Source organism: Pongo pygmaeus, chromosome 1 (assembly GCF_028885625.2).
Source record: "Pongo pygmaeus isolate AG05252 chromosome 1, NHGRI_mPonPyg2-v2.0_pri, whole genome shotgun sequence".
NCBI classification, from domain to species: Eukaryota; Metazoa; Chordata; class Mammalia; order Primates; family Hominidae; genus Pongo; species Pongo pygmaeus.
The window spans coordinates 93,878,722-93,891,497 of NC_072373.2; the positions used below are offsets into that span (position 1 = coordinate 93,878,722).

At 54.3% G+C, this 12,776-nt stretch overlaps 1 protein-coding gene across 7 annotated transcripts in view; it reads left to right on the forward strand.

The window, feature by feature from the left end:
* MEF2D (myocyte enhancer factor 2D) overlaps window positions 1-12,776 on the forward strand; it is a 37,797-nt gene that overhangs the window by 5,085 nt on the left and 19,936 nt on the right. For 3 of the 7 annotated variants that reach the window (XM_054482537.2, XM_054482516.2, XM_054482532.2), the window contains exon 2: window positions 12,536-12,727. In XM_054482537.2, coding sequence (XP_054338512.1) covers window positions 12,674-12,727 — 54 coding nt within the window. In that variant the 5' untranslated portion in view covers window positions 12,536-12,673. Of the gene's footprint in view, window positions 1-309; window positions 613-5,072; window positions 5,249-12,535; window positions 12,728-12,776 lie in introns of those variants that run through there. The other 4 variants (XM_054482527.2, XM_063650350.1, XM_063650342.1 and 1 more) reach the window with 4 other exon arrangements.

Here is a 12,776-nt window from a genome sequence, read left to right on the forward strand (position 1 = left end):
TTTGCCCCCTGGTCAAAGGAGCTTTACCCTCAGCATTACCCCTCTTGCCCAACTTTCCAGTATACTTTGAAGACCAAAAACCACAACTTTTTAATTTTTTTTGAGGCAGGATCTTGCTCTGTTGTCCAGGCTCAAGTGCAGTGGTGCCATTATGGTTCACTGCAGCCTCCCATTCAAGCGATCCTCCGGCCTCAGCCTTCCAGGTAGCTGGGACTCCAGGTGTGAGCCATCGTGCCCCGCCCAAACACCAAAATTTTTGAGATCCCAGTGAAGAGAGGTGATGGGTTCTCAAAAGGGAGGAAGGAAACTTCCATTTCTTATGTTCCTGTGTGCCAAGCTTTGTACTGAGCATGGGAACATAAGAAGACTGTTTCTCTCTAAAACTGTTTTTTTGAATTGGGAAACTGAGTCTCGGAGATTTAAGTGACTTTTAAGCTTTCCTAGTTATGAAGTGTAAAGGGCTTTGTCTGAGATTAAAGGAGAGATCCTGCCCTGCAGGACGGGGCAATGGAAAGGAGGCCCACGGAGACCTGAGAGGAGGAGGAGAAATCGAAGGGAAGAGAAAACCAGGATTCCTCAGCAGAGGGCAGAGAATCAGCCTTTGGTGGCAAGGTGAGGGGGGTATTGCTTTGACTCAAGTGTCATGGAGAAAGCCCCCAAAGCAAGGATGTGAAGGCAGGAATAAATGACACTCCGAGACCCCTCCTGCTGTCCCTGTGAGCTGCCGCATGGGATGAATGAGAAGAGACACTAGAGTGGGAAGGCTTGGACCACAAGAGGCTGGGCTTGTCTCAAGGCAGACAAAAGGCCAATGTGAGCCTCCCAGGCCCAGACCTGGGGAATTGGCCCTGGAAGGAATGTGCTAGAACTCCCAGGTGGAGGGAGACTCCCTCCCACTCCCATCCAGGTTGTAAGCAGAAGCCCTGTGCCCAACAGTCAGTCTGCCTCTGCCCCTTATTTCTGGTGACCTTGAGCAAGTTTCTGCCCATCTCTGTGTGAGTTTCCATACCTGTGAAAGGGAGGTGGTGCTACCTGCCTCACATGGGAAGGGAAGGAGTTTCCGCCAGAAAAAGTGTGATGGTTGCATCTTTTCTCTCAGACCTTCAGCCCCAGCCTGGCCCAGGACTTGCCTGCTAAGGCAGCTACCCAGAAACGGGGTGGGGGCAAGGAATACCTTTGGTGTCCAGGGTAGGGATTGGTGTCCAGGGTAGGGATTGAGGGTTCCTCCTGGCCTAGGGCTCCGTTTGGCCCTAGGATGGGTTGGGAAGCTGAGCCTAGCCCTCCCCTCCCCATCCAGCCGTCTCCTTGTCTCAGAACCTGCCTCCTCCACACTTAGCCCCACGAGTCTTGCCAGATCCCTCTGGCTGCGTGCTTGCTTACCCCTCGTGATTCTCTCATCCTCAGCCCACCAGCAAATACCTAGGGTTGAGGGTTGAGAGAACAAAGAATACGGGGAGAGCCCATCCCTGAGTTTCAAGTAGAAATGTGCGGCAGGAGGATGGAGTGAGGAAAGTGGGGCTTGGTCCCTTTTCCTGGGGTCTTCCCACTCCAGTTGGATCAAGTAACAAGGGAATAGAGCAAGGGGTTTGAGGGATGACCTCAAACCTTGAGATTTTCCCTTTAAAGCATGCGTGTATTGTGCATTTGGTGAGGGATGATGGTTGGGGTAGACCAGGAGGATGGGATGATCTGAAAGTGGGTTTTTCAGACCTTCCTGTCGCCTCTCTCCTTAACCTATGGGCCCTTTCCTCCAGCCACCACCACTGCCTCCTCTATGCTGAGTCTCCTTATGCAGGCCTCTGGGGCCCATGATGGCTGGGTGGGGACAGGTGTCCTAGCCCAGCTGCTTCCTCTTGTCTCCCCCACCTGTCAGCCTGGGGGTGGGGAGCTAAGAAGGAAGGGAGTTAGGGGAACTGCTTAGCCCCTCACCTGTTCTGAGGGGTGGGGCCCTGGTTGTAAACTGTAGCAGGGGAGTCAAGAGTAGACAACAGGCAGGACTTCCCCTCAGAGGAAGGATAACTCCAGATCATAGTAATGGCAAGGAAAACTTGGTAGGTAGAGGTCCTTGCTGGCAAAAACCTGGGGGGTCCCTGCACGGCATCCTCATGAAAGGGTGAGAAGCCAGGTATTGGTAAGGAGCACGGATTTGGTGACGTGTATCTGCATAGCCTTGTGCAGGTACTGCTCTTCCCACCCCCTTCCTTCTGGGCCCCCCCTCCATCTGGCTGGGCATCTTAGCCTCACCTGGCACCTTTCCTGAAAGCAGCAAGCTAATCCTGTAAGAGCTGCCTGGCTGGCCGCCTCAGCAGGCCCACGCAGCCACGATGCCCGCCCTCCCTCCACTGCCAGGGGCTTAGAGGACTGTCCTTCGAGTTAGAAGGAGACCCAGCCATTGCCCTGAACGGCCCCTTTAAATCCTCAGTGGCTTCTCGAGGTCATGATGTCTCTAGGAGGATTTGCTTTCCCTGATTGGATTGGCCTCTTTCGGGTCCCCTGTCATCATCGTAGGTGAACCCTTCATGTTTTCCACCTCCCCTTTCCTCATAATTGGTGCTGTCCAGTCTGAGGGCCCAGGCCTTGGACTCTCTCCCCTCTCTCTTTGCTCTCATGTCCCAGCAATCAGAGCTCAGACCCCCTTCATCTGCTTCAGCCAGAGCAGCCCTGTCTCAGTGCTGTGGGTGAGAAGAAACGATCTTGCTGCTTTAAAAAAGGGGACGAACACTGCCCAGGAAGAGAATGCCCTTCTGAGACTGTCTGCTGCCTGCCTCTCTCCATTTTTTTCTCTTCAGCCTGCTCTTCCTTTGGCCAGGGGCCCACACTCCTCATTACCCCATGCCCTTATTTCCATGGGAAGTCCCTCCCCTGATCTAACCCGCTGCAATGGCAGGCAGCCCAGACCCAGCACTGGTGGCATTATGCTCATTCCAACGGCTCTCAAGCCGACCCGCCCCCAAGGCCCCAGCTGCCACTTTCACTTCTGTCTCCTGAGACCCCAGAGGGAAGTTGGGTTGGGGAGGTGGAAGGTGACACACTAACCGTCCCAACCGCCCCCACCTCTCCTCAGCCAGGGCTTCTGATAGCCAAGGGCCCCTGTCCATTGCTTTTGTCTAGATGACCAAAGTGGGTTAGGTAACAGTGGAAGACTGGCTGCGGTGGGAGGGATGGCAGTTAGATAGCAGGAAGGACTTTCTAGGATTGGAGACCACTGCTGGGCTTCATTGTTTCAGAAGATACGGGAGAGGTGTAGATACTCTGGACAAATGTAGGTCAGACTTAAAGGTAGGTAGGAGATTGGTTGTCTGCAGCTCCCATTGGTTGGCATACAATGCTGGGGCCTCCATGCCCTCCCACGTGTCACCAGCTTCGCATGCTTGGTTGGAGGGCTTCTGACAAAGCAAGTTTGAGCCCCAGAGACTACTTTGAGTCCAAGGACTCAGCCCTGAGAAGTTCTTTCTGTAGTCTTATATCTGTCCTACCTGCTGTCCTGGGCCATTTCCTCCCACCCTGCACTGTGGATGGGTTTTGGAAATGGAGATAGAAATGGAAGTAAAGGACAGCTCACCTCCATCCTGCTGCTGCTGCCCCAACCTTGGCACTAAAGAGGGGAATGGGATTCTTCTCCTGCGACACTCCAAGGCAGTGACAGAGCCACACTTCACTCTGTGAATCTTACCAAACTCCTGTAGCTGCCATGCTTGCTTATTCCTCGGGATTTCACACCCCTTCCCCATCTCTGCTTAGACAAGAATAGGGGACCCAATTGGACTGAGAGCTCTAGACTGTACCACTGGGAGTTACTATAAATCCAAGAATGCTTTCTGGAGGGGAAAGATGGGAACAAAGGCCTGAGGTGCCAAGAACTCCACTTGGTGTCCGCAAGTGCCTACGGATCCTGGGTGGGGGTGACCCAGGTCCTGGAATGGGAAGTTGAGCCTGAAGGAATAAGGTCAGAGACGCTATGCAAATCCTCATGCAAATGAGTGGTGGTGAGTCATTGCAGCTCGGCCTGCTGGGATGGAGTATGAAGACAGCCTTAGGCTTGGGTTCTAGAGCTGGTCCCACCAGGGACCAAACAGTGACCTTGGGCTAGTTGCTGGTCAGTAACCACAAGCAGGTGGGTCTGATACGCATTCCCAGTGTGTGAGGGGATTGGGATGACTGAGCCTCTGCCACAAGGGCCTTGTGTGCCCCACTTGGTACTTGTTCTGGCTGACCAGAGCCTTTGTCAACCCTTGGCCATCTATTGGAGGGTTACTGTTTAGAAGGCACCTGCCCCTTCACCAGCCCCATCCTGACTCTCTTCTAGCGCCCTCATTGCCTTTCCTCCCCAGCAGGAGGCTGACAGACCCAGCCAGGCCATCTCTTCAGTTCCTCTCCATTAGTTACCCAATTCTGACCTCCCTTCCCTTTGGGCCTCCCCAGAGAGCACAGGAGCCATGTGTTTGGGCCAGAAGGGCATTTGGGTACCTAGTCCACCCAGCTACCCATAATACTGGCCAGTGGGGTGAAGCCTGTAGAAGGCAGTGACTTACTCAGGATCACATCTTAGACCAGAGCAGGGACTAGAACCCAGGTGTCCAGAATCCCAGCTTAGAGACCCCATATTTCCCTAAGCTGTTCATTGCCCTACCTCACCCATCCCTTCTCTACTGGGACTCAATCTCCTGTTGCCCCCAAATACTTCCTGAGATCAGTCTGGCTAGCTCTAGGAGCTTGTTTTGTGGGGGGCAGGTGGTTACCTAGGAGCCAGCCCAGAGGCCGTAAGGGGAAGGTCAGAGCTGGAGTGGGAAGTGCTGGACCCTGGCGGACAGGCTGCTGCCTTGTAGAGAGCCAAATGGCCTCACAGCTGCTACAGGAAGGATGAGAGCTAGACTACAGGAAGGACAAGCTGGGGTGGGGAAGACATGGAGGAGGCTCAGGAGACAGACCCTCACTGGAGAGGCATCTCCTGGGCAGAGAACAGGATGACCCCATCCCAGGAGACTTGCCAGGGAGAAGAGGGCGGGAAGCCTAGGGTGGGGCTCGGGAGACTTGTCCAGCGGAAGCTAGGGGGAGGGCTCAGCCCTGCTCTCCATACCGGGTGCTCCCTTTGGCAAGTCGGTTCCTGTCCCTTAAGCTGAGACTGCAGGGCCTGCCCCCCACTTGAGTTCCTAGGGTGCCTGGGGCCTGAGACCACCCCTGCCCCAGGCCCAGCTTTCCTGGACTGCTGCCCCCACAGCCTGACAGCCCGCCCCCAGGTCCCCTGTCGGTGAGTTAAAATTAGCTCAGTGCCCAGGCTAAAAATAGCCCCTGCCCAGCCCTGAGGCTGCTGGACTGGGGGAGGGGAGTCCCCGAGGGAGGGAAAGACGGTGGGAACTAGGGATTTGGGTAGTGAGCCTGCCAGACAGAACTTTGAAGGGTTGGGGCTGGGTCCCTGCCTTTGAGATCAGACCCTAAAAGCACTTCTGGGGTGAAGAAAAGAGGCTGCTGTGGGAGGGGGCGGGGACAGAGAGGGGGCAGAGGGAACGGAGCATGAGAGGGAGACCTGAGAGAGGGGCCCAGGAGCAGGGGCGTGGGGAGCAGGCCTCGCAGGAGGGGGTGTGAGAATTGGGCTGTGTGTGGGATGGGGAGAGGGACAATGTGAGGCTCCTGCCTTGGCTCAGACTTCAGAGGGGTAATGCCCCCCACTTCTTTTGTGAAGGAAGAGCTCACTATGTGAACCACAAAATGATCCTGGACCATCTTGCCTGGGTGTTTAGGGGCATCACCGGCTTCACCTTCCCGCCCTGTCTCCCAGAGCTCCTTAGCCTGTGTCTCTGTACTAGGGAAGAGGTCCCAGGGCTGAAGTTGGGAGAGAGAATGACTAGGAAGGTTGTGAACCTGGGGATAGACTGGGTAATAAGGCAGGGCCTGGGGATTGAGCTGGGCAGCCGTGGTCCTTGGTCCTCGGTCCTCACCTCTGCTGCCTCTCAGGGCCTGCCTGCCTGCTCTGGGATGCTCCTTCCGGGGCTGTGTCTGGGTCCAGTCCAGGCCTCCAAGGGCCCCCTTGCCTCTCCCTGCCCTTGCCCTGAGTGGGACCTGCCCCTCCCTTGTCTGTCTCTTGGCTGGACTGCAAGTTCTCAGAGGGCAGGGGTGGTGTCCTGTTGAGTTATTCCCCCAGCGCTGGGCCAGGAGTCAGTCCTGGAAGCCGTTGTTGAACCTGTCTCTTTTTCTCTACCTGTTTCTCTCTGAATCTTTGTCTCTGCGGTCTCCTGCCTCTCCCTCTCCTCTAGCCCTCTCCTTGTCTGTCTCTGCCTCTGCCCCATAATGCCTTCTGGCCTCGCTACCTCTTTTTCTCTGTCATCTTTCCTGTGTCTGTGTGTCTGTCCCCCCTCTGCCACCCTCTTCTGTGTCTGCCTCACCCACGCCTCCTCCCTCGTTAGTGAGCAGGCTGCTTGAGGCTGCCTGACTGTGGGGGTGACAGGTGGATTGGATTGTCACCCCCTCCCCCAGCGCCTGCTGCTTATTTCATGCCCTGCAGCCCAGCCACAGGGAAGGGGCGGGAGGAGGGATGACAGCTGTCTCCAGCGCCTCCTGCCTTCCCCTCCAGTCCTCAGCCTGCAGCCCAGAGCAGCCTGGGAGGAAGAGATGAAGGGCCCGCCTAATGAGATCTCCCTTTCTCACCATGAGGAAGAGCAGGTTGAGGCCCACTGCTCTGTGATTCGAGGCTGCTCACTCAGCTTCTCTGGGCATCTGCTCCCTTTTGACCACATGCTGGTATGGGAGCTCTGGAAGCAGATGCCCTGTAGTTTATTTGAGCCTTGGGACCACTAGGATGGGAACAGATATGGGTGGAAGGGTTAGGGGAGAAGGAAAGGTAGGTACTCCCCTGCCAAGAGCAAGAAAGAGAGGATAGAGGCTGGCTATCAGAAAGGAATTCCCCTGCAGCTCCATGGGAAGGACAGCCCTGCTCAGCCCTGCTGCAGCTGCAAGGAGGCTGCCCTGACCTCTCCCGTTCACCGCTCTCCCCACTGGCCCCAGGCCACCTTCACACAGGAACTGAGATAGCATCATTCTGAAACCCGAGAATGGTTTGAATATTGCTCAGGTACCCAGAGGTGTTGCATTGGGGGAGGCAGGGACCTGTTTCTTCTTCCATGCCCCCTCCAAACCAGTCCTCCTTTAGGGTACATTTTGCACATCATGTGTAGCTCATTTGCATGTAAACACAACCCACAGGTTCTAATTGGGTCGGTACCTGGGCTTGGAAAAATGGTTATCAGTGGGGTCCTTCTGGATTCCCCCTGGTCCCCTCAGCTCTCCTTCTTGTCAAGGGTGTTGTCAGAGGGGCCTCCTGCCCTGCATCCTCCCTGCTGTCCATTTGTGAAGGCTTCTCCTCAGCCACCCTTCTCCACAGTTGGTGAGTTTGTGCCTGCTTCCCTCTCTGGGCATCTGCTCCCTTTTGACCTGTGCTGGTATGGGAGCTTTGAAAGCAGATGCCCTGTAGTTTCTTTGAGCCTTGGGACCACTAGGATGGGAACAGGTATGGGTGGGCATTGCCAAATGTCCTCCCCATCTTGCTTCTCCCATGTCCACCAGGAAGGCCCTGCCTCTGCCTGTCCCAAACCCCTGCCACCCACGAGGTTCACTCCGCCCCACCCTTGTCCTGTCCACGGAGTCAGGTGAATCAGAGTCAATCAGCCAGAGCCTTGAGAGCCTTTGAAGGGGAACTTTTGGTGACATAGATACTGTCAGCTCGAGGAGTCATAGTTGTGGCCTGAGGTCAGGATTGGGCAGGCCCTGGGGCCATCAGAACAGGAAGGCCATCCTGGCCAACCCGCTGTCTCTTTGGTAGCCCAAGTCCTCCCAAGCCCTGGGCTCCAGATACCAGGCAGGGTGAAGGAGAGATGGTTAGAAGAGAAGCAGCCAAGGGCCAGATCATCTGCGAGGGCTTCCTAGAGGAGGAGTAGACCAGACAGGAGAAGAATGGGGCCAGGCGAGGCTGGAGGGGAGAGACTCACATCTGGAGAACAGATGCCCAGGCCTCTGGCTCCTGCCAGTTGGTTAGGTAATTAGGCAGAGGGCTAATTAAGGAGGTCCAGGTGTTCATTAAAACCTCCCTAATTGGGTAGGAGGGAAGTTTAGCTAGGATAGGCCTCCAATCCTTGGATAGGGTCAGGTTAGGGTATTTTGTGCCTACCTAGGCCCCAGCTACCCCTTTTTCCAAAATCAGGGTTGAGTTCATGTTCTTGCCTCAGGGCTTTCAAAGACCCTGCAGCAATGTGGAATGGATAGCAGAAGGAAAAAAGGTCAGTATAGACTGCGCCTGCTTTGTAGAGGGGTTTGTGGTTAGATGGGAGGAAGGACTGCCTAAGGCAGGGGCATCTCCTCCTCTGGCAGTGTTGGCACAGAGGTGGGAGCAGCAGTGGGGAAAGGGGCCTGAGAAGCATGGAATTATAAAAAGTGCTTTGGGCTACCTTGGTAGGGAGTGGGGATAGATGGGGCCTAGTCTTTTTAACCCTGACTTCTCTCTGTCAGACGATGCTCAGTGAATCTCTGTTGCTTCCCTGCCTTCTCAGCCCTGATCCCTCTCTCGTCCCAGCTCCCCCAGCATGAGGCGGGGGTGGGGGGGGGCGGTGTAGGAGATCAGCCAGGGAGCTGGTTGCCAGGCGACAGTTGCCTAAGCAACCCCATCCTCTCCATCTCCATGTGCTCAGGGCTGCTCCTTAGAAGACTTTAGAGTCTCACCCTCTGCACCAACCAACCTGAGGGTGGGGAGGGTTGAGGACTGGGATACCAAGGGTGGTTGGAGGGTGGGTGGTGTCCAAATTTTCAGGGGCAGTTGGGAGAGGAAGGGTTCTAGCTCCATAGAGGATAGAGTGAGAGGAACTGGTACTGCAGCAAGACTGTTAGAGGTTAGACTGCAAGAAGGACTTCTCACAGCACCACAACAATGAAATAGTATTTTCTTCTTTTCAACAGACATTTTCTCAGCTCTTTCTTACAGGAGATAGAGTAGTGAAAAAGACAGATGTGATTCCTGCCCTCATGAAACTTTAGTCTCATAGAGGAGCCAGGCGTTAAATAGAAGCACAGAATCATAGTTATTCACAATTATGATAAATACCAGAAAGATTGCAAGAGTGACTTTTCTGAGGGTCATGAGAACAAAGAGAGGCTTCTCTTCCAGTTTGGAGGAAGAGGCAGTATTGGTCATCAGCTGACAGAGGTTACATCTCTGCAAGAATTTGGTTATGAACTAAAGGTGGTGAGAGGGAGATAGTAAAGGGGAGAGAGGGAATGTAGATGCTGTAAGCCAGAGGAACAGCAGTTCCTGCATTTAACAGTCTAGATTGGGTTTTCAAGACTAGGCCAGAGAATCCCATTTAAAAAGCCAACTATTTGTAGCCCCCTCCCCTTGCCCTCTGTGTGCCCTCCCCTACCTTCCCTGCCAAAGCCCGCACCACTGTAGCTCTAGAAAGCACAGTCTGTGGATTGCACTGGGAAGCAGGGGGCTGAACTCCCTGGGCTGGAGCCTTTGCAGTGGGAACTTGGCAGACACTGGGGTCACAGGTGAGGAATGGGGTGTCTGGAGCTGGTTTGGGGCTCAGGTGTCTGCTGGGCCACTCAGGACTGGCTGGGCTGGTGTTGCTCTTGTCCCAGGGTACCAGTAGGAGGCCCAGGGCCCATGGAGCACCTTGAGGACAAGGAGGAGGGGAAGAGGAGGCCGGACAGGTGGCTCATACCTGTAGTCCAAGCACTTTGGGAGGCTAAAACGGGAGGATTGCTTGAGCCCAGGAGTTCAAGACCATCCTGGGCAACATAGGAGGAGACTCTGTCTCTACAAAAGTCAAAAAATTGGCTGGTTGCAGTGGCTTATGCCTGTAATCCCAGCACTTTGGGAGGTCGAGGCGGGCGGATCACGAGGTCAGGAGTTCAAGACCAGCCTGACCAACAGGGTGAAATCCTGTCTGTACTGAAAACACAAAAGTTAGCCAGGTGTGGTGGCGGACACCTGTAATCCCAGCTACTTGGGAGGCCGAGGCAGGAGAATCGCTTGAACCCAGAAGGCAGAGGTTGCAGTGAGCCAAGATCATGCCACTGCACTCCAGCCTGGGCGACAGAGTGAGACTCTGTCTCAAAAAAAAAAAAGAAAGAAAAAAAAATCAAAAAAATTAGCTTGGCATGGTGGTACACACTCATGGTCCCAGCTACTTGGGAGGCCGAGGTAGGAGGATCACTTAAGCCCAGGAGTTTGAACCAGCCTAAGCAACAAAGCAACACCCTGTATCTACAAAAAAAAAAAAAAAAAATTATTAATAAATTATCTGGGTGTGGTGGCATACACCTGTATTCTCATCTACTTGGGAGGCTGAGGCTGGAAGGTTGAAGCTGCAGTGAGCTGTGATTTGTACACTCCAGCCTGGACAACAGAGCAAGACCCTATCTTAAAAAACAACCACCACCACCAAAAAAAAAAAAAGAAGAAGAAGAAGAAGAAAAAGAAGGGTAGGGAGTCGTTTGAAGAGCAATGCATTTATCTGCATTGTTTTCTGTAGATATCCAGGCAGAGCAGAAGCTCTCCAGCTAGGCTGGGGAGCAGTCTTGGTAATTGGATGGGGCCAGTATCCCAGCTCCTCCCAAATTTATAGATTCCTTGCCTTCCCTCTCCTCCTTCCCTCATGGGCAAGAGATCAAGGCTGAACTTTAGCATCTTCTGTGGTACCCTAGGGGCCATGTTGAGTTGGGCTGGAAAGGCTCCAGGGAAACTCAGCAGCCATTGGCAGTGGGAGCTGGGGGGTAGGGGTAAGGGTTGTTCTCTGTCATCAAACACCTCTCCCCAGGTAGTGGGCAGTGGGTGCGGAGGATCAGACAGTGGCTGGGGGTCTACATCCCTAGACTCTGCAGTAGGGTCTCTGGGCTTGGGGCTGTATGGAAGGGGAGCTCTGGAGGGGAGGGCGGGCCTTCTCTGGTCCAGGCTCCTCCCAGGACCCAAATAGAGTGGCTGTAGAAAGCATGGGCCCCAGTTCACTGTCCTCCTCCAGCATCTTCCAGAAAGCTCCACTTTTGATGCAGAGACTCCTGGAATCAGAGCTAGAGGGGCCCTGAAGTCATTCCGTGCCTCCATCCCATCCTGGGCCCTTCCAGTCCCCAAGGACTCACCCAGCCTGTGTAGGCACTGCCCACACCGGAGAGAATGCACCTTTTCTGGCCCAGGCTGTGCTGCCATCCTTGAGCCCCCTCCTATCCTATGGTGCCTCCTGGAGTTGTGCAGTGCAGGGGCTGTTTCTCATCCTGGCTTTAGCATGGAGCTGTTCAACCAGTGGGCTGTGAGGGGGTTACAGTTGTCCTGAGACAGCAAGTTCTCTGCCTGGTGCCTGCATCCGCCTGGCTGCCAGTGGCCTCCCCAGTGTATGTCATTTGGCCCTGTATTTTCTCTGTCTGCTTCAAGATGTACAACGTTGGGAAGCACTACTCTTAGACTGAGCTTGGGTTCTAGATGTGGTCCATACCTCTAGAGCAGGAATCAGCAAACTATGGCCCGTGGACCAAATCTGGCCCATGCCCATTTTTGTAAATATTGTTGTATTGGATCACAGCCGTGCTCACGCTCATTCGTTTATGTGTTGCTGTTATGGTACAATGACAGAGTTGAGTAGTTACAACAGAGACTGTATGGTCTGCAAAGCCTGAAATATTACTATCTGGCACAAAAATTTCCATCTCCTGGTCTAGAGGAACGGTTTCATTGTTTTAAGCAGCACAACTCTTTCCTCAAACAAAAATCTTAGGCTGGGCGTGTCCGAAGGTAGCGAGTTAGCTCAATTGATTGTTCACAGTCAGTTACAGATCGAACTCCTTGTTCTACTCTTTCCTCTCTTCTCACTACTGCAGTTGACTAGGCTTATAAAAATAAAAAGAAACCTTAGGCTTAAGCTCACTGAGTAAAACAGATTAGTGTGGAGTAACTCTAGTTGAAGGGAGATATGGGTGCTACAACCCCAATCCCCACTACAGGACTCCAGGCCCCAGAGTTCCATGAGTCGGTATGAGGCCCACTGCTCTAGACCTGCTCTAGTATGTTCTTGAGCCACGGGCACCAGAGACATCCCATCCTGGCACCAGGTATACCATGTTTGTTGTTCACTGACTGGGCAGATGTCCTCTCAGCATTGTCTCTTCTCCAAGCTTCAGAATGGGAACCATAGTTCTAGGCCAGAGAAGCAGCTGGAACACCCAGGTGTCTATAGTACAAGCAGGTTCTAGAGAGAAGAATGGGCCATGGGATATTCTCTGAGACCCAGACCCTTGGAAGCCGGGAGGTCCATTTACTCTGACCTGGAGCCTGAGGACAGCAGTGACCGAGGGGAAAGAGTCTGGGCCTTGGTGTGAGCTCCAGCTTGTGCCTGGCTGTGGCATACCATTGCCTCAGGCAGACAGCATTGCCTCATGTTGAGGGTGGAGCTCAGATGCTGCCAGCCTCTCACAGGGGTGCTGTGAGCCTGGCCTGTGTGCCCAGGGAGCAGGGCTGGGGGCTTTGGGGGCTCAGAGTCCTCTCATGACCCTCCCCTTCCAGGAGGCTGTGCAGAAGGTATCCTGCAGACCATGAACTGAGCACTGTTCCCAGACCGTTCATGAGCACAGTGTAAGGTGTGCCGAGACCCACCACCCAGCGAGCCCCTCCCCTCCGTAGCACTGAGGACCCCCGGAGAAGATGGGGAGGAAAAAGATTCAGATCCAGCGAATCACCGATGAGCGGAACCGACAGGTAGGGAAGTCCTAGAGCCGCACGAAGCGGGTGAGGGCAGGGAGCAGGC